General features: G+C 47.4%; 2 protein-coding genes and 1 pseudogene across 5 annotated transcripts; 1 reads left to right on the top strand and 2 right to left on the bottom strand.

The window, feature by feature from the left end:
- Positions 1-231: 231 nt before the first annotated feature.
- On the top strand, positions 232-19563 carry STAT2 (signal transducer and activator of transcription 2). 4 transcript variants are annotated; one of them, XM_072768831.1, is made up of 24 exons: positions 232-349; positions 2477-2691; positions 2844-2997; positions 3351-3446; positions 4193-4282; positions 4374-4449; positions 4903-4970; positions 5132-5280; positions 12594-12752; positions 12860-12952; positions 13186-13245; positions 13613-13630; positions 13848-13941; positions 14091-14138; positions 14220-14303; positions 14459-14557; positions 14660-14795; positions 14918-14970; positions 15100-15194; positions 15790-15926; positions 16101-16283; positions 16517-16574; positions 17639-17961; positions 18246-19563. In XM_072768831.1, the coding sequence occupies exons 2-24, from the start codon at positions 2561-2563 to the stop codon at positions 18386-18388; spliced, it is 2547 nt and encodes an 848-aa protein (XP_072624932.1). In that variant the 5' UTR covers positions 232-349; positions 2477-2560; the 3' UTR covers positions 18389-19563. The 4 variants fall into 4 exon arrangements, with proteins under 4 accessions (XP_072624932.1, XP_072624930.1, XP_072624933.1 ...); XM_072768829.1 differs by having other exon boundaries at positions 4885-4970; XM_072768830.1 differs by lacking the exon at positions 232-349 and adding an exon at positions 505-634 and having other exon boundaries at positions 4885-4970.
- Positions 6127-8017, bottom strand: LOC140642348 (large ribosomal subunit protein eL6-like; annotated as a pseudogene).
- Positions 19564-20475: 912 nt separating the features above from the next.
- Positions 20476-22536, bottom strand: IL23A (interleukin 23 subunit alpha). The gene is made up of 4 exons (XM_072768842.1): positions 22219-22536; positions 21903-22004; positions 21019-21165; positions 20476-20908 (listed from the first exon to the last, which is right to left on the bottom strand). Exons 1-4 carry the CDS (start codon positions 22387-22389, stop codon positions 20747-20749), a joined length of 582 nt encoding a protein of 193 aa, XP_072624943.1. The 5' UTR covers positions 22390-22536; the 3' UTR covers positions 20476-20746.
- Positions 22537-23812: the final 1276 nt, after the last annotated feature.

Genomic DNA, 23812 nt, shown 5'->3' with positions numbered 1-23812 from the left:
TCCGGGGACGGGGGCGGGGCGTCCTTGAGCGATCCCACCAATCGTGGGGCGGGAGGTGTGGTCTCGGCGCCGCTGGTCCCGCCCCGCGGGGGAGGAGTTGTGGCGACGCCAACGGGCGGAGGGCACTGGCAGAACGGCCGCCAGCGTCGCGGTTGCCAGGCTGCGCACGGCGAGCTCCCGGGTTCAGCCGCGCGTTCCAGCCCGCGGGCTCCGAGGGGGCGGGGCCGAGGAGCCGGGGGCGGGGCCGGGCGGGGCCGGGCGGGGCGCGCGGGGGGCCCCGAGCTCCCTCCCCGGGCCGGAAGCCTTTCCCGGAGCGGCTGGACGGAGGGGATCCTGAGCCTCTCGGCAGGTACGGGCCCAGGGGGCCGCGCGGGGCCGGGGTGCGGGCGCGCGTCGCTCCCCGGGGAAGGCGGCAGGCCCTGGGGTGCGCCCGCTCGTCGTGAGCCTTCGTCTCTAAGTCGAAATAGCTGTCCCCTGCTGCGTGAGCGAGTCTCCCATCCAGCCCGGCCGCCGGCGCTGACACCCGGCTCCCCAGACGCTCCCGGCAGCCTCGGAATCCCTTAGCCAGCGCCTTGACCCTCCGGGCTGTGTTAGGTTTGATTCTCGCCAAAAAAAGAAAAAAGGATGTCTGAAGGTAGATACGATTTCACTTCCTTCACTGTTATCTTACGAAGTGTAAGGGGCAGCGCAGCCCGGTGGCTCAGCGGTTCAGCGGCGCCTTGGGCCCAGGGCGTGACCCCGGGTCCGGGCCGAGCCCGCGTCGGCTCCCTGCATGGAGCCTGCTTCTCCCCTGCCTGCGTCTCGGCCTCTCTGGGTGTCTCTCATGAACCAATAAAATCTTAAAAAAAAAAAAAAAGCGTAAGGGACAGAAAGGTGAAACAATTTGCCTAAGGTCACACACAAAATGCAGTCCTTTTCCAAAAAGCTCATTGAGCAAAAAATGTATGCCCAAGAGAGTGAGGGATAGCTGGGGGAAAAGCGTTACAGCCTTTAGGCCTCGTGTTTGCGGTCTGTTTTGGGAAGACCATGCTTTTTTGTTTTGTTTTCTCATATTTAAACCTTACGGTTAACTTGCCACCTTGCTCTTTTCATAACAGTCGAGATTCCTTCCTTAAGAAGTGGAGACTCTCCATTTGTTTTTTTAAAGCAGTACAGGTGCATAGATTTCAAAGCCAAGCACTAGTAAAAGCATTAAAATGAAAAATAGGAGTCCCTGACCAATCCTTTCCTCCCCGTTTCTACTTCAAAGAGGTAGAAAAGCATCTCACGATTATTCATACTGACGGAACACAATCTCTCCCACCCCAGACATTTTTCTTTCATTGGTGATAAGATCATGTCACCTTTTTTGGACCACGGATGTATGTAAATACTCTTTTCTGTTAGGTTTAATCTTCAACAAGAATAGGTTTTGATTTCCTAAGCAGGCAGTTGGCAGGGGGCGGGGAAAGAGAGGAAGAAAGATTCTTAGCCCAGCCTACTTGGTAGCAGGCAAATACCAGGTTTGTTTGTTTTTTCAAATACCAGTTTTGAGTGAAGTTTCATGGTGAAAAAACAAACAAAAGCCTCTGCTTGAAAAAAAAAAAAAAAAAAAAAAGCCTCTGCTTTCTTTGCCCAACCCTGCCTCTGTGGGTGGGGGGGAATTTCTGGGTCTCTCACAAAGTTGATAATATACATGAAGAGTCAGAGGTTGATAGAGGTCTTAAAAGTATCACAGTCTTAGAGATTGAGTGACCTCCTTGTAGAGTATTTAAATATTTGTGTTTTTTTTTAAGTATTTAAATATTTGGAAAAAAAATAAATATTTGGAAGGAAGTCTCTCCTTCCTACATGGAGAGCAGATTGTTAAGGTTTCAGCCCTTGATAAAGCTTTGGGACCATCAGGGATCATGCTGAAATAAATATTTATAACCCATTTATGATCTTGAAATGTTCCAGCATAAGTAAACACGAATACAAATTTAAAATAAATTCACTGGGGGAGATAGATGAAATTAAGATGGTGGAAATATTAATGTTTAGTAAAGTTGAATGATGGGTAAATGGATGATTCTTGTACTATTCACTCTACTTCGGTGTGTGTTTGAAAATCGTCATTAAGGGACACCTGGGTGGCTCCGCAGTTGGGTGTCTGCCTTGGGCTCAGGGCGTGATCCTGGAGACCCGAGATTGAGTCCCACGTCGGGCTCCCTGCGGGGAGCCTGCTTCTCCCTCTGCCTGTGTCTCTGCCTCTCTCTCTCTGTGTCTCTCATGAATAAATAAATAAATAAAGGCTTAAAAAAAAGAACTGATCATTAAAACAAAAAGGCCCACATATTGCAGCTCCTAAATAGTACTGTCTGAAAGAATATGAACTAAACTGATAATATTGGTTACCTGTGGAGAGAAGAGGAAGAGACCAACATTAGGAGTGAGATCAATGTAGCTCCAGTTTTCTTTTTTTTCGTACCTTTATAATTAATTTTTTTTATTATAGTGATAAGCAATCATGAGACTGTGGATGATTTAGTCCAGCAAAATTTCCAGTTGGGAACGTGCATCCTTCAGACTCAGACCCCAAATGGCGCAGTGGGAGATGCTACAGAATCTCGACAACCCATTTCAGGATCAGCTGCATCAGCTCTACTCAGATAGCCTCCTGCCAGTGGACATTCGACAGCACTTGGCTGTCTGGATTGAAGATCAGAACTGGTGAGTTCCTCAGGAAGTGGGGTGTGGAAAGTAGTTTCTTCTGAGCCCCCAGGATCCTGGAGACACCAAAGTTGTCTAGAAGGGGTTAGGAGGCCACAAAAGACAGTAGGAACGCTGCAGGGATACTAATCCTTGTCATTCCTGGTCCCTAGGCAGGAGGCTGCCCTGGGCAATGATGATTCCAAGGTGAACATGCTGTTCTTCCATTTCTTGGACCAACTGAAGTATGAGTGTGGCCGCTGCGGCCAGGACCCTGAGTGCTTTTTATTACAGCACAACTTGCGAAAATTCTATCGGGACATTCAGGTACTTGGAGGAGCCAGGAATGGCCAAAAAGCTGAATATAAAGGAAACTGAATGTAGAGGAGTATGGTTTAGGGTATGAAACAGGACCTGGAGATGTAAAGGGATGGGCGCAGATCTGGGGAAAAGAGGGACAAGTCCAGGGCAGATCTGGACTTGGAGGGTCACTGTCAGAGAGAAGGGCAGAGTCTAGGTGACCATGTTGGGAAAAGGCTAGGTTTTAGGGTACCATTGGTGAAGAGGGGAGGGGCTAGAGACCCTGAAGGAGGGGGAAGTACTGGGGCCACTGGTAGGCAAGGTCTGGAGTGCTAGATCATTGAAGATGCTTCGATCAGTTCTTTCTCTTCCTACTATAGGCCCTTCCCCAGGGCCCTACCCAGTTGGCTGAGATGATCTTCAATCTCCTTCTGGAAGAAAAAAGAATTCTGACCCAGGCTCAGAGGGCTCAGTTGGTAAGAACAATTTGTAGTGATATTGAAAGCTCCTAGAGTAGAGAGTGACTGTGGAAGGGACTCGGGATATTTGTCTCAGAACAAGAACAAGATCCCCCACCTGCACCCCAATGTTTATAGCAGCAATGTCCACAATAGCCAAACTGTGGAAGGAGCCTCGGTGTCCATCGACAGGTGAATGGATAAAGAAGCTGTGGTCTATGTATACAATGGAATATTCCTCAGCCATTAGAAAGGACAAATACCCACCATTTGCTTCGATGTGGAGGGACCTGGAGGGTATTATGCTGAGTGAAATAAGTCAATCGGAGAAGGACAAACATTATATGGCCTCATTCATTTGGGGAATATAATATAATTATATTAATTAATTAATATATATTAATTATATTATAATTAATATAATAATCAGTGAAAGGGAATAAAGCGAAAGGAGAGAAAATGAGTGAAAATATCAGTGAGGATGACAAAACATGAGAGACTCCTAACTCTGGGAAATGAACAAGGGGTAGTGGAAGGGGAAGTGGGTGGGGGGTTGGGGTGACTGGGTGATGGGCACTGAGGGGGGCACTTGGTGGGATGAGCACTGGGTGTTATGCTATATGTTGACAAATTGAACTCCAAAAAAAAAAAAAAAAAAAAATAAGAACAAGATCCCCAGCCCCCCATCCTGTGATATAACTTCAGGCAGAGGTTTCAGGGATGTAAGGTCAGAATTGAAATGTGCTCAGAATCTCTTATTTCAGGAGCAAGGAGATCCAGCCCTCAAAACACCTGTAGAAAGCCAGCAGGATGAGATTGAATCCCGGATCCTGGAATTAAAGGCTATGATGGAGGTTAGTAGATGTGGCAGGAGTCAGGGTGGGTAGGGCTCAGCCTGCCTCCTCCCACAGAAACAGCCCCATCTGGGTCTTATCCCCTCTACAGAGGCTGGTGAAATCCATCTCCCAACTGAAAGACCAGCAGGATGTCTTCTGCTTCCGATATAAGATCCAGGCCCAAGGTAGGAAGCACACCGAAGTGTGGGAGAAAGACAGGTGCATGCTGGGAGGCAGGGGTGGAAGAGAGGAGAAGGGAAAAGCTCCAGTAAGCGATAATCTCCTCTGGCTACTACAGCCGCCGGCCGTGGCTATAGCCCTGCTGCCATGCAAAGCTAAAAGTGCCAGCGTATGTTATGGAGGTTGGGCTGGAGGTGTGGCTGAGGGACGGCTGGTGTACGTTGGGGGAGGTGCGTGGAAAGCTGCCTTAGCAGATTAAGTGGGCTTTTGGTTCAATTCACAACTTGCCTGAGGGCCCAGAGGTGCCTCTGCTTTGCTTGGTTCCTCTTCTTCTCCCTTCAAAATTCCCTCCACCCGTCTGACTGAGGTCCTGATCAGGATGTAGAGGGGAAGGAGCCCTAGGTCTGAGAATTTGTCTCACTCCTGCTCCCGCCATCCAGTGAAGAAATTCTCCTTAGACCCCCATCAGATGAGACAGCACCAGCTTCTGCAGGAAACTCTCAATGAACTGGACAGAAGGAGAAAGGTGGGAGGCAGACAGAGGGAGTGGGCAACGGGGAACTGGGGAAAATGAGGGATGTGGGAGCCCTGCCCTCTTAGCCTTGGCTTCTTTGTCTCTTCCTCCCTGGTTGGGTGGTGAAAGGTGATGGTGAGAAGTGCTCATCACTCACTTTATGTCTTTCTTAGGAGGTACTGGATGCCACCAAAGCATTGCTAGGCCGATTAACTACCCTTATTGAGCTACTGCTGCCCAAGTTGGAGGAATGGAAAGCCCAGCAACAGAAAGCCTGCATTGGAGCCCCTCAGGAAGGAGGATTGGAACAGCTGGAGAAGTGGTAAGAGGCAGCTCCTACCCAGCCCTTGTCCCAGCCACCGCGCTGTGCTTTGTAAATTGTAAATTGTGAATTGTAATGAATTTTCTTATTCATGTAATGAATTGCTTATCTAGGCAAGAGCCATCATTGTCCTTACTCTCTGCTCCCCGAAATGATCCCAGCTCACTTGTCTGACCACAGTGACCCTCTCTTTATTCTTACCATTCAGATAATCCAGAGCCTAGTCTTTGCTTTGGTAAAAGGAATGGATTAATCTCCAAGCTGGTTTCTCCTTCCTTTTTAACTACCCAAGAAATATATTTTTTACTTTATTTTTTAGGATTTACTTATTTATTTTAGAGAGAGAGAGAACGTGAGGTGTGGGGAGAGGGAGGGAGGAAGAGGGAGAGAGAGAATTCTTAAGCAGACTCCTCAATCCCAGAACCCTGAGATCATGACCTGGGCTGAAATCAAGAGCTAGCCACCGCTTAACCAGCTGAGCCACCCAGGCACCCCTCTACCTTTTTTTTTTTTTTTTAATTGTAATCACTATAATGTAAAAAAAAAAAAAAAGACAATTACCTCTTATCTTACTGTCCATGTGTAGCTACTATAATATACAAAAATTAAGAACTATTTTGAGAACTGTGGTTTTTGTTTTTTAACTTAGCTGTATATTGTGGTACTTACCCATGTTATTTATTTTTTTAAATGAGACAGGCTGATGTTTCTTTTTTAATTTATTTTTATTTATTAAGTACTCTACACCCAGCTGGGGGCTCGAGCTTACCACCCCAAGAATTGAGTTGCATGCTGTACCAAATGAGCTAGCCAGGCACCCCTACCCATGTTTTTAGTTTTGTTTCTTTAAGTAGACTCCTTGCCAGCATAGAACCCAACAGGAGGCCTGAACTTACAACCCTGAGATCAATACCTGAGCTGAGAGCAAGGGTCAGACGCTTAACTGACTGAGCTACCTAGGCACCTCATGCCCATGTTATTACTATTATTTTTTTTTTTTAAGATTTTATTTATTTGAGAGAGAGACAGCACGAACAGTAGGGAGGGACAGAGGGAGAAAGAGAAGCAGACTCCCCACTGAGCAGAGAGCCAGATGCTGGACTCGATCCTAGGACCCCAGGACCATGACCCAAGCCAAAGGCATACACTTAACTGACTGAGCCACCCAGGCACCCACCCATGTTATTTTTGATGATTGCCTTATAGTTCCCTATATAGAGGTAACATAATTTAATTAATGAACTCCTATTTTGGACATTTGAGTTGTCTTTTAATTTAAATAATTATTACCGGGGATCCCTGGGTGGCGCAGCGGTTTGGCGCCTGCCTTCGGCCCAGGGCGCGATCCTGGAGACCCAGGATCGAATCCCACGTCGGGCTCCTGGTGCATGGAGCCTGCTTCTCCCTCTGCCTGTGTCTCTGCGCCTCTCTCTCTCTCTCTGTGACTATCATAAATAAATAAAAATTTTAAAAAAATAAAAATAAAATAAATAATTATTACCTGTTTTGTTAAATTCCACGTATGAGTGAAATCTTACGGTATTTGTCTTTCTCTGACTTATTTCACTTAGCATAATTCTTTCTTAGCTCTATTCACATCATTGCAAATGGCAAGACTTTATTCTTTTTTTTTTTTTTTTTACCTTTTTTTAGAGATTTTATTTATTTATTCATGAGAGACAGACAGAGAGAGAGAGAGGCAGAGACACAGGCAGAGGGAGAAGCAGGCTCCATGCAGGGAGCCCGATGCAGGACTCGATCTCTGGACTCCAGGATCATGCCCTAAGCTGAAGGCAGACGCTTAACCACTGAGCCACCCAGGTGTCCCAAGACTTTATTTTTTATTATGAATAATATTCCATTGTATATATTCAACAAATATTTTGGTTTTTTCCCCCCAAGTTGTTGTTTTTGTGGAAATGGGTCAGTATTAGGTTCTTTGTAAGAAATGTAGAACACTGATTTGTGAGGGCAAACTCCATTTGTGGGAGAAAACACAGAGTGGAGGTAGCCCTAAAGGTGAGGAACAGGTTTGATTTTTGACAGAATTTTCGAATCCACAGCATGCTGATCAACCTAGTGCTGTGCTGTAGTCTCACATTTCCTTTCTTGCTGTCGAAGATCTCTCCTTCCTGGTATCTGGGTTTATGCAGCTTCTTTTGGAAGTAAGCATCAGTGAAATGTTTGGGAATTTTCACACTGCTGATACCAATTTTGGTGGAGGTGGCAATAACAAATTTCTGGTGTGTTCTATGTAGAGGAATTCGATTGAGGGCCCGAGGTCCAGTCACAGGTAGCAACCCCCACTGCTCAAATGCTTCAGGAAAACCACCTTCTTGCCTCTGTGGAGCCCAGTGAGGATGATCAGAATGGTGCCAGGAGGGGACCTTGGTGGCTCAGTGGGTTAAGCATCTGCCTTCAGTTCAGATCATCATCTCTGGGCCCCGGGATCAAACCCTCCATGGGGTTCCCTGCTCAATGGAGAGTCTGTGTCTCCTTCTTCCTCACTCTCTCTGCCCCTCCCCCAGCTCATGTTCTCTCTTTTTTTTTTCTCTCTCTCTCAAATAAATAAATAAAATCTTTTTAAAAATAATGGTGCCAGGAGTGATGCTAGCTTTCAGAATTCTCCATGCTGACTGAATGGGGTTTTTTTTGCTCTGGCTCAAGAGCTTTTGAGGCACAGCGACAGGATAATACCTAGGCATTTTGTGAAGTTTAATCATTCAGGTACCGCCATTCTTGTTACCACCAACTGGTTTTGTGACCGTAGCAAGAACCTTCTCCTTTTTCTTTTCAACTCTGGATTTAGCTACTGAATGCTTCCTGTTGTACATGGCTTTTCTGGAATACATAGCCAATGGGAAATATGTGCCAGTTTCCTCTGACTAGGACACTTTTGGCTGCAATGGGGCGTCCCCTTCTTTGGCATTTTAACCTTGAGGTCACCATTTTTAATCTTGCCACAAGCATCAGCCTTCTTGGCTCCAGGTTTCTTCTCCTTAGTATCGGCTTCTTATCTTTTCACCCACCATCTTGCAAGATGGGAAAGGATTCTTTTTTTAAGTTTATTTAACTTACTTAAACCATCTCTGCACCCAATGGGGGGCTCAAACTCACAACCCTGAGATCAAGAGTTATGTGCTCTTCCCACTAAGCCAGCTGAGCACCCGGATTTCTTGCTATTTTATACTGTTGGAGTAAAAATCCTCATAACTACATCTTTATTTACATCCCTAATTATTTCTGTAATATAAATTCCTAGAAGTGGTATTCCTGGGTTAAAGTATATAGCTTTCCTTTTTGGTGGTGTTATGTTGATCCTTTGTTTTGTTTTTAAATATTTTATTTATTTATTTTTTAATATTTTATTTATTTAAGAGACAGTATGGGTAAGGGGGAGGGGCAGAGGGAGAGGGCAAGAAGCAGACTCCCCACTGAGTGTGGAGCCCAATGTGGGCCTTGATCCCAGGACCCTGAGATCATGACCAGAGCCTAAGTCAGTCGGTTAAGCATCCAACTCTTTGTTCAGGCAGATCATAGTCTTGGGGTTGTGGGATTGAGCCCCATGTGGAGCTCCCCCTCAACACAGAGTCTGCTTGAGATTCTTTCCCCCTCCCTCTCCCTCCCCTTCTGCTCCTCTGTGCTTCCACTCTCCCTCACTCTCTTTCTCTCTCAAATAAATAAAATAGATAACATATTTTAAAAAGGTGCAGGGGTGGGGGACACCTGGGTGGCTCAGTGGTTGAGCATCTGCCTTTAGCTCAGGGTGTGATCCCAGAGTTCTGGGATCGAGTCCCACGTCAGGCCTCCTGCATCGAGCCTGCTTCTCCCTCTGCCTATGTTTCTGTCTCTCTCTCTCTGTGTCTCTCATGAATAAATAAATAAAATCTCTTAAAAAGGGGGAAGGGGTGGGCTCCTGGGTGGCTCAGTGATTGAGCGTCTGCCTTAGGCTCAGGGCATGATCCCAAGGTCCTGGGATCTAATCCCACATCGGGCTCCCTACATGGAGCCTGCTTCTCTCTCTGCCTATGTCTGTGCCTCTCCCTCTGTCTCTTATGAATAAATAAAGAAATTCTTTTCTTTTTTTAAAGATTTTATTTATTTACTCATCGAGACAGAGAGAGAGAGGCAGAGACACAGGCAGAGGGAGAAGCAGGCTCCATGCAGAGACCCTGACGTGGGACTCTATCCAGGGTCTCCAGGATCACGCCCTGGGCTGCAGGCAGCGCTAAACCACTGCACCACTGGGGCTACCCTAAATAAAGAAATTCTTAAAAAGCGAGGGGGGGGTGGCGCTTGAATGACTCAGTCAGTTGTGTCTGCCTTCAGCTTGGGTCATGATCCCAGGGTCCTGGGATCAAGCCCTGCATCAGGCTCCCTGCCTAGTGGAGAGTCTGCTTCTCTCTGCCCCTCTCCCTGCTCATGTTTCTCTCTCTCTCTCTCTCAAATAAATAAAATCTCAAAAAAAGAAAAAGAAAGAGCTTTATTGATTTTTTTTATTATAAATATAATGTGTCTCAATTGGAAAAAAAAATTCAGACAACTTAAAAGAAAGTAAAAACTGCCTATCTGCATAACCTGATCATGCAGCGGTACTCAGTGTTAGGGCTTTTGAATACATTTTTTGCAAATTTTCCCTATGTATATACATAAATATACAATCCATCTATTTTAAAGGTTTTAAATTTGTTTAAGATTTATCTTTTTGACAAGGAGAAAGAGAAAGCAAGCACAAGCAGGGGGAACAGCAAAGGGAGAGGGAGAAGCAGCCTCCCCGCTAAGCAGGGAGCCCGATGCAGGGCTCAATCCCAGGAAATCATGACCCAAGCCAAAGGCTCAACTGGCTGAGCCACCCAGGCGCCCACCTACCAAAGGTTTTATATTTAAGTAATCTCTACATCTAACATGAGGTTTGAATTTACAACCCCAAGATCAAGAGTCACATGTTCCAGTGACTGAGCCAGTTGGGTGCCCCAAATATACATTTATTTATTTTTTATTTTTTAATTTTTTTTAAAGATTTATTTATTTATTTATGATAGACAGAGAGAGAGAGAGAGGCAGAGACACAGGAGGAGGGAGAAGCAGGCTCCATGCCGGGAGCCAGATGTGGGACTCTCTCCCGGGACTCCAGGATCACGCCCTGGGCCAAAGGCAGGCGCCAAACCGCTGAGCCACCCAGGGATCCCCCAAATATACATTTATTTTAAAAGAGGGCAGGGCAGCCCTGGTGGCTCAGCGGTTTAGCACCACCTTCAGTCCAAGGCATGATCCTGGATACCCAGGATCGAGTCCCATGTCTGGCTTCCTGCATGGAGCCTGCTTCTCCCTCTGTCTCTGCCTCTCTCTCTTTGTCTCTCATGAATAAATAAATAAAATCTTTGAAAAAAAAAATAAACGAGGGCAGGTCATATCATAAATGTACTATCTTGTGGTTTTTAGTTTTTATTTTATTTTTTTATCTTGTGGTTTTAAAAAATTTAATATTTTTAGATATTTTCCCATGTTAAAAATTTGAGCCTGGGGGCAGCCCCAGTGGCGCAGCGGTTTAGCGCCGCCTGCAGCCCAGGGCGTGATCCTGGAGACCCTGGATAGAGTCCCACGTCAGGGTCTCTGCATGGAGCCTGCTTCTCCCTCTGCCTGTGTCTCTGCCTCTCTCTCTCTCTGCATCTCTATGAATAAATAAATAAAATCTTAAAAAAAAAAAAAAAAGGGATCCCTGGGTGGTGCAGCGGTTTGGCGCCTGCCTTTGGCCCAGGGTGCGATCCTGGAGACCCGGGATCGAATCCCACATCGGGCTCCCAGTGCATGGAGCCTGCTTCTCCCTCTGCCTGTGTCTCTGCCTCTCTCTCTCTCTCTCTCTGTGACTATCATAAATAAATAAAAATTTTTTTAAAAATTTGAGCCTGGGTCACCTGACTGGCTCAGTTTGTGGAGCTTGCAACTCATTTTTTTTCAAAGATTTTTTTAATTTATTCATGAGAGACATGGAGAAAGAGGCAGAGACATAGGCAGAAGGAAAAACAGGCTCCCCATGGGGAGCCCAATGTGGGACTCGATCCCAGGACCCTGGGATCACGACCTGAGCCAAAGGCAGATGCTCAACCACTGAACCACCCAAGTGCCTGAGCTTGCATGTGTATTATAGCATTATATGTTAATTCAATTGAAATAAAATTTTATTTGTTGATTTTTTTACATATTTTATTTATCTGTTCATGAGAGACAGAGAGAGAGAGAGGCAGAGACACAGGCAGAGGGAGAAGCAGGCTCCATGCAGGGAGCCATATGCGGGACTCGATCCCGGGACCTTAGGATCACACCCTGAGCCAAAGGCAGATGCCCAATTGCTGAGCCACCCAGGTGTCCCAGAAATAAAAAAATAAAATCAATTAAAAATTTTATGGCTGGCTCACTCAGTAGGGCATGTGAGTCCTGATCTGGGGGTCATGAGTTTGAGCCCCATGCTGGGTGTGGAGCCTACTTAAAAAAGTATGGACTGTGCAGCCAGAATGCCCGGATCACATACAGCTTACTCCATACTAGTTCTGTGACCTCAAGCAAGTCACTTAACCTTTCTCTAGAGTTTAATTATCTGTAAAATGAGGATAATAATAATAGCTGTCTCATAGGGTTGTTATAAGGATTAAATACAGTAAGCACTTAGAATAATAGTACATATGAAGGGTCATATGATTTTTTTTAAAGATTTTATTTATTTATTCATGAGACACACACAGAAAGAGGCAGAGACCCAGGCAGAGGGAGAAGCAGGCTCCATGCAGGGAGCCCGACGTGGGACTTGATTCCAGGACCCCAGGATCACACCCTGGGCTGAAGGTGGTGCTAAACCACTGAGCCACACCAAGCTGCCCTGAAGGGTCATATGAAAAGTAGCTTCATTACAGAAATAAATCTTTCACCATTTTTTTTTTAAGATTTGATTTTATTTATTCATGAGAGACACAGAGAGGCAGAGACATAGGCAGATGAAGAAGCAGGCTCCATGCAAGGAGCCCGATGCAGGACTCGACCTTGGACTCTGGGATCACGCCCTGGGCTAAAGGCTGATGCTTAACCACTGAGCTACCCAGGCGTCCCTTTTACCAGTTTTATATGTGGAAGTGCCTTTGATTTTTATTTCTTGGATTATGAATCATGTTGCATAATCTTTCCTAAGCTTCCTGGGTTCTTTTTTTATCCCAATCACTTTCTGCCTCTCCACATAGTAAAAGGGAAGCTTCTGGAGCCTGTCTGGGGAAGACCAGGAAACTCATCAGTTTGCTCTCTGTCTCTGGAATCCTATCACCTAGGTTCACAGCTGGAGCCAAGCTGTTGTTCCACCTGCGCCAGCTGTTGGAGGAGCTGAAGGGATTAAGTCACCTGGTTAGCTATCAGGATGACCCTCTGACCGCAGGGGTCAACCTGCGGAAGGCCCAGGTCCTGGAGTTGCTACAGCGCCTGCTCCACAGGTCTAGAGGCCGGGGAGGGACCTCCAGGGAGGGCAGAAGGAAAGAGCAAGAGGAGCTATTCCTGCAGAGACTGAACTCTGTATTCTCTCGGCCACCTCTCTCCCCAGAGCCTTCGTGGTAGAAACCCAGCCCTGCATGCCCCAAACTCCCCACCGACCCCTCATCCTCAAGACTGGGAGCAAGTTCACTATCCGAACAAGGTTGGCATTTCAGGACTCATTCCTGCTTCCTTTTTCCAGCCCTCATACTACTGTTTGCTTTCTGGCTTTAGATCTTTCCACTCTTGTCTTCTCCCTTTTCTCTTTAATCCACCTACCTCGTCTCTTTCTTTTTCTTTTTCCCATCTACCTCTTCTAATCTCTTACCTTATCTTTTCCCAACATTTGATCTCTCCAGGAGATTGAAGGTGACCACTTTCCCCTCTTCCACTTAGGCTCCTGGTGAGACTCCAGGAAGGCAACGAGTCACTGACTGCAGAAGTTTCCATTGACAAGTAAGTTGGGGCACGTGGGGCCACAGGGTGGCAGGGACATGGGCTGCTGGGGCAGAGGAGACCCACTCTTCACCCGAGGGCCCTGGGGCTGTGTTCCTACCCCGCCTCCTCGCTCTTTTGAGCACTATGTGACATGCGGCTTGTCCAGTCCTCATTTGTCCCAGGAACCCTGTGAGTTAGGTATTAGCAGTGCACAGTTCAGATGGAGAGACAAGCCCAGAGAGATTGTGTCTCTTGTGCAAGGCCATAAGACTCGTGAGCACAGATTTGGGTTTGAATCCAGGTCTGTCTGATTCTAAAGACTAAACTCCTAACTTCTGCACTGTTTTGGTTCTCAGTGAATTTTTTTTTTTTTTTTTTTTTTCAGGAATCCTCAATCACAAGGGTAGGTGTCTGATAAGGATGCTGCCGACTTGGGTGCACTGCACAACCTGCATAATAACCACATTGGGGCTCAGACAAGAAGGAGGTTGACTTGGTTGGGGGTTGGACAAAGGGAGGAGGGGAGGTCTGGAATGAAGTAGGATTTTTGTTGTTTTCCTGCTGAGTATTTAGAATAACTCTTCTCCTCTTCTCCATATATCTTCTTCCTCCTGGAATAGCTTCCGGAAGTTCAACATTCTAACCTCAAACCAGAAAACCCTGACCCCCGAGAAGGGGCAGAGTCAGGGCTTAATTTGGGACTTCGGTTACCTGGTAAGAAGGGCTAGCAGCCTAAGGTTCTGGTCCGGTGCAACGGGCTGAGGGAAGTTCCCAGGCCTTGGGAAGTCTTGAGGCAAAATAGGGGTTCCAGGGACCCTGGAGTCCTCACTCTGGCATTTATTTTATTTCCTGTCAACTCACAGACTCTGGTAGAACAACGTTCAGGTGGCCCAGGAAAGGGCTGCAATAAGGTGAGGCCTGGCCAGAGCAGCGGGGGGATGGGAGGAGCTTGCCACAGGGCCCGCTGACCGCTGTGTCTTCGGCTGTCCTAGGGCATGCTGGGTGTGACGGAGGAACTGCACATTATCAGCATTACAGTCAAATACACCTACCAGGGTCTGAAGGAGGAGCTGAAGGTGAGTGGAAATGGAGGGCAGGGAGAGATGAAGCAGATCTGGCGGAAGGCATTCAGGAGGCGTTAAAGGAAGCCTCTCCAGTGGGAAGTTCTCCTTTGCCTCTGTCAAAGCTAGAAACATCCCATCCCTCTCTCTGACTCTTGTTTTCTCTTCAGACAGACACCCTCCCTGTGGTGATTATTTCCAATATGAACCAAGTTTCCATTGCCTGGGCCTCGGTTCTTTGGTTCAATCTGCTTAGCTCAAACCCCCAGGTAGGAGATGGTGCTAATGGTGCTGGGTGGCAAGGAAGGGTGTGGACGCTTGGCCTGAGGGTGCTCCTTCTGAGCCATCCTGCCCTCTTCCCACTCTTGCAGAATCAGCAGTTCTTCTCCAGCCCTCCCATGGCACCCTGGAGCTTGCTGGGCCCTGCTCTCAGCTGGCAGTTCTCCTCCTATGTTGGCCGAGGCCTTGACCCAGACCAGCTGAGCATGCTGAGGAACAAGCTCTTTGGTACAAACCTCCTTTTCTCCCAGCCTTTCCCCAGCCGTAGTCTCCCCAGCCCTCCACCCTTTCTATTCCAAGGACCCTGGCCTTGCCTGCATCGATTACCTGAACTGTCTGTCTGTCCACAGGTCAGAACTCTAGGACTGAGGGCGCATTGTTATCGTGGGCCGACTTCACTAAGGTAACTCCCTGCATCCTGTGTGACTACGTCTAGCCCCTGTGCAAACACTAGTCCTTGCCCTCCTTACTGCCATCTGCTCACTGGGGGCGACTAATCATGTCTCTTCCTGCCTTTTCATTCCTCCTGCAGCGAGAGAGCCCTCCTGGCAAGCTACCATTCTGGACGTGGTTAGACAAAATTCTGGAGCTGGTACATGACCACTTGAAGGATCTCTGGAATGATGGGTAAGGCCTTGGTCAGTCTCCCTCGCCCCACCCCTAGCTTTCTGCCTTTCTGGGCTCGAGTGGACTCTGTGCGCCCTCATGTGGCAGAAAGGGAGAGAGCAAGCAAATGCTGGTGCAAGGTCACGCGCCTGACGTTTTCGCTCATGATAATAGTCCTAGCATCTGTTGTGCTCCAGAACCTGCTGGATGCTCCTTATGAACTCTCTCGTGTAATCCTTACAACCGTGTGGAGTCAAAGAGAAGTTAAAGAATTCACTCAAAAAAAAAAAAAAAAGAATTCACTCAATGAAAAAAAAAAAAAAAGAATTCACTCAATGGGCCTGCTTGGGACTCAAACCCAGGCCTCATCTGACTGCAGGCCTGTGCTCTTCCCATCACACTACCTGCTCATTTGCCTTTCCAAGGTGCTTTTTCATCTGTGACCACACTGAATCCTCAAACCTCTTCCAGCCCTAGAAGGTGGATACCGTCAGTAAGAGGAAGTGACTTGGCCAAGAGCAAGGGCCAAACCCTGGCGCTGTCTCCCTGTACAAGGAGAGCAGGACAGCAGGACAGCAGGGAGGCATGAGGGCCTCACAGCAGCTTTCTGTTTCAGACGCATCATGGGCTTTGTGAGCCGGAGCAAGGAACGCAGGCTGCTGAAGAAGACCATCTCTGGCACCTTTCTCCTGCGCTTCAGTGAAACATCAGAAGGGGGCATCACCTGCTCCTGGGTGGAACATCAGGATGATGGTCAGCTGCTTCGCCCCGATGTTCCCACAGCCTGTCCTTTATGTCCCTCTGCCAGCCCTTGGCTTCCCTGGTTCTGTCTTGAATCCCTCAGCAGGTTGGGGCTTAGATGGCCAGGGTGGGGGACTCCTAGACCCGACTGTTTCAGGCCTGCCTCTTCCCACATCCATTCTGCAGATAAGGTGCTCATCAACTCTCTGCAACCCTTCACCAAGGAAGTGCTTCAGTCTCTCCCACTGACCAAAATCATTCGCCACTACCAGCTGCTTACCGAAGAGAACATACCTGAGAACCCACTGTGCTTCCTCTACCCCCGAATCCCCCGGGATGAGGCTTTTGGGTGCTACTACCAGGAGAAAGGTAAGGATCGTTGATGTATGTCACTGAAGATTGCAGGGACTCAGGCATCTACAGATCCAGCTCCTTTCTTCCAGACATGGAAAAATTGGTAGCCAGAGAAACGAAAGGATTTGTCCCTGGGACATGGCTAGTTAGTAGGGAAATACAATTATCAAGACCGTTTACACGAGGGGTCCTTGGGCCAGGTGTCCAGTCCACTGACCTCCCTGTCCTCCTGCATATGTCCCCCACAGTTAATCTCGAAGAACGGAGGAAATACCTGAAACATAGGCTCATTGTGGTCTCTAACAGGTGAGAGATGCATTTCTTGCCCATCCTCCCTGGCCTTTGCTGGCTGATGTGGCGACCCAAACCCGCTCAGTTTGCCTCTCTGGCCTTCTTTCCTACGGGCCCATAGTCTCCAACCTCTAGGTTTTTTCCCTCGTTCTGCTAGCCTCTTTGTTCCCTAGTGCTCTGCTGCTATCCTTAGGTTGTTTCCACAGGGCTTCCCTGCTAATCAGAGTCATAATCACTGACGTTAATGGGCATCTACTTGAAGCATAGTACTAGATTTTTTTTTTTTTTTAGAAACAGATTTCTTTTTATTTTATTGAATTCTTCTGAGAACCCATCCAATTAGGTGATAACAGCCATATTTAAGAAAGTTTATTATGTGGCAGGTACTGGACTAAATATTTTGCATTTAGTTTCTTATTTATTGAATCTCCATAATAGTCCTGTGAGGCAGACATGGGTATTTCAGCCGAAGAGCCTGAGGTTTAGTGTGGTGAAATGGCATGCCTAAGGTACATGGCTAGTAAATGATCCAGGTCTGTCAGATTCCAAAGTCCTGCTTTTAACCATCCTACTCTCTGAAGCGTTATTAGGTGGTGATGGTTCCATTTTATCGATGATAAATCTGAGGCACAGAAAGCTGAAGATCACCTATCTAATAAATGATAGGATTCAAACTCTGGCAAGCCTAACTCCAAAGCCTGTGCTCTTAAACCCTCTGCTGTATTGCCCTGTTGCCACCTTTAAAAAAAAATTTTTTTTTTTAATTTATTTAAAAAGAGAGAGAGAGAGAGAGAGAGAGAATGCACGAGTAGGGCCGGGGTAGGAATAGAGGGACAAGCAGAGAGAATCTCAAGCGGACTCTGCTCTGAGCATGGAGCCCGACGCAGGGCTCAATCTCACCACCCTGAGATCATGACCTGAGCAGAAATCAAGAGTCAGATGCTTAACCAACGGAGTCACCCAGGTGCCCTTGCTCTCTTGCCTTCTCAGCCGAGAGAGATAGTCTCCGCTTGCTCCGCCATTCTCCAGTTCACCTAAACAACTAAGCCCTGCCCTTTTGTGTGTATTACCGCATCCAGACAGGTGGATGAGCTGCAACAACCGCTGGAGCTTAAGCCGGAGCCAGAAGCAGAGTCCTTGGAGCTGGAGACAGGACTAGACCCATTGCTACAGCAAGAGCCATGCCTGGAGTTAGAGCCACTGCTAGCGGCTGGGCTGGATCTGGGGCCACCACTGGAGCCCATGCTGGAGCCTACGCTAGACATGGTACCCCAGGGAGTGTCAGAACCAGACTTGGGACCAGAGCTGAGGCTGGAGCCTCTCCCAGACCCTGCATCACAGGCAGTGCCAGAGCCAGATCTGCCCCATGATCTGAGACACTTGAACACTGAGGAAATGGAAAGTAAGTGGTGAGATGGGCCTGGGGAAGTGGGGACACCTTCCCTTTACCAACTGCCCTCCCTTTCCCATTATAGAAAAGGCTAAACTCTAAGCTCCTCATTGGAGGGAGGCTCATTTCTTTGTGATCCCTTTTATTATGAAATGTAAACGCCTTCTCCTTCCCTGACCTAAGTGCCCCCTCACACCTTGTCCAGGCCTCTACTGCCATCCTCCTTCATTTTCCCTGCGGGATTGGGAACTTCTTACCAAAGATCAGGGACTGATTTCTTTTTCTGGACTGTCTAGTTTTCAGAAACAGTATGAAGATTGAGGAAATCATGCCAAATGGTGACCCACTGTTGGCTGGCCAGAACATCATGGATGAGGCTTACGTCTTCCACTCCAGCCATTTCTACACGGATGGACCTTTGATTCCTTCTGACTACTAGGAACTGCATTTCCTGTTCTTCCTGTATCTTTTGTCCCTGCTACCCCCTACATCATGATGTTGCTCTCTAAGAATGGAAAACCCATTCTAAGCTGGTTAAGTTAACTCTGGGTTTTGGAGTGGAAAGTAAAACCATACTACGGGTACGAAAGAGGCACCAATGAATCAGAATAGATGTTAGCGATGGCTCTAACTACTATTTTAGGCCTGTTTGGGGAGGTACAGGAGTTCTGAGGGTAGGCCAGGACAGTTAGGAGGTACTTAGAAGGCTCAGGCACTTGGAGTGGCTTCTTTCCAGTGTGGGAGGAACGTCAACATTCGAATAGTTGGTCAGGCTAATGTGGTGGTGCCCACAGCATTGGCCATTGGTAGGGAACAGAGACATGTGATGGGATTCCATTTCTCTCTTCTGGTTCCCTAATGTCTAGAATAATCTTTTCCTTCCTTCTTCTTCTCACTCCTGATTCAAGTCCTAAATTCCTTTGTTTCCTGCAGAAATTGAGAGCTTTCTGCTTCAGCCTATCATGTGAAGCTCCCCTCAAAAGAAGGGAATAGGAGATAAACCTCCTCTGCTTAACAGTCTCCTCCCCTGCCTCCCAAGCTGGCCACACCCATTCCTTCCCCTAAAATGATCCTGCCAATCTAATATGCCTGTGAAGCTTTGCACAATAATTCTCTCTGTCTAGTCTCCACTTCCTCACTGCTTAGGAGACCAACTGTTACTCTTGGAGGTCAAGGATGGTGGAGTTGCTGGGCATTTAGGAATCGCTTTTTATAGTATAGGTAGAATTTGAAATTTTTACAGAGCAAGATCTTGCTCTGCGTCTTAGATATTTCTCTGTTAAGATATCATTCATTCTTTTGTGCAATATATTGTTTTTCTGAAAGAGTTTCTGTTCCTTGGGTGTGGACCTGGGCAAAAACCAGGTTCCTGGAACTTAGAACCTTGAATGTTTTTCATGGGGCTCCAGACAATCTCACACATTAGTCATTCCCAGGGAACCCCAGGACAACTGCCTTTGTTCTAAAATATGTTTCTAGTATGACTTGAGACGTAACAGAAGTGAGGCCCTGCACATGGGGCTGTTTTCTGGCTGGTATGTTAGAGGAATAGTCCTGTTCAGAAAGAGGCCCTTCTGAGCAGATGTGGCTAATAAACTTCGTGCTGACCTAGAAGTGTTTCCTCTCTGAACTTCTTTACTTCTCTGCTCACAAAGACTAATGTCCTTGGAGACACTAGCAGGCCATGTAAGATCAAGGTCAGCAAATCAGGACCCATATTCCACTCACCCCAGTAGGCACTCCCTTGTAATTTTTTTCTTACCCCCCTGTTTATTTATTTATTTATTTATTTTATTTATTTATTTTTACCCCCCTGTTTAGAACAACCTTTCCTGTCCCTTAGATTCTTCCAGAAGTCTGTGATCCATATATAAGTTGGGGGGATGGGTACGGTTCTAGAATTGGCAGTTTTGAACTAGCCCATTGTCACTTGGCCGTTTAGTGACAAAGCCAAGATACAAGCCTGGTTCTGTTTGACTTCAAAGCCTGTGCTTTTTTAATGTTGTGACTATGGAGAAAAGGAAGGGAAATGATCACAGTAGCCTCCCCATTCTCTTTGCTTCAAAGATAGTTTACCTCCCCTTGGGTAGTCAGGCCCTCCGATGGGGCTCACAGATGTCCTTAAGGGAGAATCCCATTAATTTGGGGGATTTACCACCATCTTCCTAGAATACCCTTTCTGCTCAAAACAGCTCTGACTTTTGATCCTGCAGTTATCGGGACTCCTGTCTTTGGCCAAATACACTCTTGGCCAAGAAAGTAAGGAGGCACAGGGTCAGGTGGCAAAAGGAGTCACATTTAGGGGCCCAGCTTCCTCATGTTCTTAACCCTTTGTAATCCGATTCAGCTTGCTTAGCTATGCCAGGATCTAGACCTAAAAGATCCTTGATACTCTATGTATATACCAGTAGGTCAGGAAAATATATCCCTGTCCACTGGAGCCCTGCAGAGTAGAAGGATGCATACAGTAGTCCTTTGGCCCTCTTTTTCCTTTTCCCAACCAAGCCTAGAAATCAGACTCAGATATCCACATAAATATGTCTTTATTGAAAAAAGTACATAATTCAATATAAATATAATAAATAATCCTCCCCAAGCTGCTGCCATGAGGATAAATAATCTTAAGTTTTCCCTTCCTATTGAATAAATATTCAACTTTGTCCTAGGTCAGTATGCAACATATGCAAGTCTCATTAGAATTAATGGACTGATAACTTATTGGCTTACAGGTGCCCGGGCTGATTCATTAGCACTGCTAAGCCATGGAGATCTGGGTACCATCCTTAAGCCATTGGCTTTACGGGCTCAGGGTTGCTGCTCCGTGGGCAAAGACCCGGGCAGCTACAGCCACAAAGGCCTGGAGGCTGCGAAGGATCTTGAGGCGGAGGAGGAGGCGCTGCCATGGCTGGCTGGGACTGGGGCTTGGAGTTTGCTCAGTCTCCCAGTGGTGACCCTCTGGCTGAAAGGATACAGTACACAATCAGAACTCTAGATCCTTCACCGTCCAGTCCCTCGTCCAGTCATGTCTGATACCTGCAAGCCCCCATTCTCCAGGCCCCTAGTTCATACCTGCAAGAGTTGCCTAAGGCCCAGGAGGTTGGCGTGAAGCTGGCCCACAGGGCCATCAGGGAGTAGAGAAGGCTCCCCTGTGAAAATGTCTGAGCCCAGCAGTTTCTCATAAAAAACCAGGCCCTGGTGGATCCTTTGTAAGCAGAACTGGTGGGAGGAAAGAAAGCAGTGAAAGAAAACATCCCTTCTTCCTACTCCATTCACCAAAGACCCACCCAGTGCTTTGTTCTTAGACACCACTATGGTCTGGATGTTTGTGTGTCCACAAAATTCAGATGTTGAATTCTAATCCCCTAGCATAATGGTATTAGGAGGAAAGGCCTTCACAAAGTGATGATGTCATGAGGGTGGAGGCCTCTTGAACTCAATGAGTACTCTTCTAAAAGAGACCCATGGAACTCCCAAGGCCCTCTGCTGTATGAAGATCCCAGAAGTCTGGGCAGCCCCGGTGGCCCAGTGGTTTAGTGTCGCCTTCAGCCCAGGGTGTGATCTTGGAGACCAGGGATTGAGTCCCATGTTGGGCTCCCTGCATGGAGCCTGCTTCTCCCTCTGCCTGTGTCTCTGCCTCTTTCTCTCTCTGTGTCTGTCATAAATAAATAAATAAAATCTTAAAAAAAAAAAAAAAAAAAAAAGAAACAAACAAACAGATCCCAGAAGTCTGCAGTCTTGAAGGCCCTTACCTGACCATGCTAGCACCCTGATCTCCGACTTCCAGCCCCCAGAACAGTGAGAACTAAATTTTGGATGTTTATAAGCCACCCAGTCTGTGATATTGGTTACAGTAGGCTGAACGGACAAGGACAGATCGAACTTTTACTAATTCACCACAATACCCAATGATGTACCAGTCCCCTCGTCCTTGTGGTCTACCCTCATCTTACTACCTGACTGTTGTCTTTGAGTCCTTGGGGATCACAGCCATCCCCGCACTGGATGCGGGGGACATCACTTGTAGTCTCACCATCTCCCTCTTCTCTTGGTAGGTCCTGGAATGCAGGAGGGAATGGGAAGATTAAAGAGATAAGAGAAATGTTTTCAAACTCCACTAGGCCCATGACTCTCCCCAGAACCTCACTCCCCTGTCCTCTCTTACTCTCTGATGACCTCCAACCCTCTAGCTTCCTCCAAAGCTAGAGTCTCCCACTGCATCCTTGAAGAGCTTGGATAGGCTCCTGTTTGGTGCCTGAGCCTGCCACTTACCACATGTCCCATGGGAGGATGTGCACTCCACACCAGCGTGCAGAGCTTCTGTGAGAGCTGCTGGCCCTGAATCCAGGCAGGGCTACTGCCCTCAGGCACAGCCCGGGGCTCAGCAGTCCAGGGCAGCAGCAGCAGCAGCAGCAGCAGCATCACAGCCCTGCTTCCCAGCATCTCGCTGCCTGCTTCTCAAATCTGGCTGGCTCTGGGCCTTGCACTGGTCCTTGTGGAATCTCTGCCCACTTCCCTGTGCTGAGCCTGATGCTGTCCGTTCTGTGAGTCTCTGGTTTGGTTCCTTCTGTTCTGTTTCTGAACTGCTTCCTGCTGTTTTTCTCCCCTTGTCTCTGAGTCTCTTTTTAAGGTCCCTGCATTGTAAGACCCGCCCTTTATACTAGCAGGTGACTCACAGCAGGTGGGATTCCCCTCCCTGCATCATCCCCCTCCGTGGGGAGCCCAGGTATGCAGCCTTAGTTCCAAGGGAAATGAGACGTGTGGTTGCTGTGGCTGGAGGCCTGGGATGGGGCATATGTGTAATGCTCTCCATGAATCGAAGTGGCTGTAGAGGGGGTGGGGGTAGGAGGAACGAATATTTAAATGAATCTAGTCTCAAGTTCCTTCCTGTTTAACTTTTCCCTCATCTTTTTGCCTCTCAAAGCTATATACTTCCCCCTAGCACCTAATTTCCTTACCTCCTGCCTGAGAAAAATCAAAAACAGAAGCATTCATTTATTTCCCAATAGGATAGCGAGCTGTTTGGAATGAAGTTTGGTTTCCACCTGGTGCCCTCTAAGAACCAGGGGGCTTCTTTTTCTCCCTTGAGAACAATTATTTTCCCTGGAAGAGAATGGACTCGATGGTACTTTGTGAACTGGGAAGCCATATAATGCCATAAAACATATTCTGCCCCCACTTCAGGCCTCATTGTGGAGACTAGGAGGGCTTGGGGGCTCTTGGAGGGAGAGAATTGTTGCTGAGAACCTTCTGACTCCTCAGCCTTAGTGGCCCAATGTTTCATAGGATCTGTGGGGTTCAGGCAGTAGTTCTTTTGGGATGCCAGGGTAAGCAAGGGCTAGATATTCTAACACCTAACCCCTGTCCCATAGCTAGGAAGTCCAGGAGGTCTAAGGAGTTGAGATGCGCTATGTCAGTGACCCTGGCCAGTCCTTCAGGCTGTTGCATCCATGGGTAAAATCCGCTGACACTGATTTCATCACCCTCCCTGATGCAACATCCAGTGAAACAGCTGAGAATGTGAAGTTGGGCGTGGGAGTGGGGGGTGGTCCAAATCTGGGACTGCCCCAACCCCGGTGGAGGGTCCCAGAACAACTTGGACGTCAGAATGAGGACATGGCTGACCACACAGATGGTCCTTAAGGCCTCCCCTAGAGGTTGACCCTTCTCTGAGTAACTTACCCTTGATAGAGGTCTCCCTTCCCTTAGAACTATTCAAAACTGCCCAATGAAACCTTTGATTCAAATATTATGACTCTGTGGTAACTTTCCTTTGGATAAAACATTTCCAGCATCAGGAGAGAGAATCTCAGTGTGAGTGGGAAATGGTTTGCCTCTGTCTACCTATGTAGACAAAAATGGAATA

This window comes from Canis lupus, chromosome 11 (genome assembly GCF_048164855.1).
Source record: "Canis lupus baileyi chromosome 11, mCanLup2.hap1, whole genome shotgun sequence".
Classification (NCBI taxonomy): Eukaryota; Metazoa; Chordata; class Mammalia; order Carnivora; family Canidae; genus Canis; species Canis lupus.
This window is presented reverse-complemented; position numbering and strand designations above follow the sequence as displayed.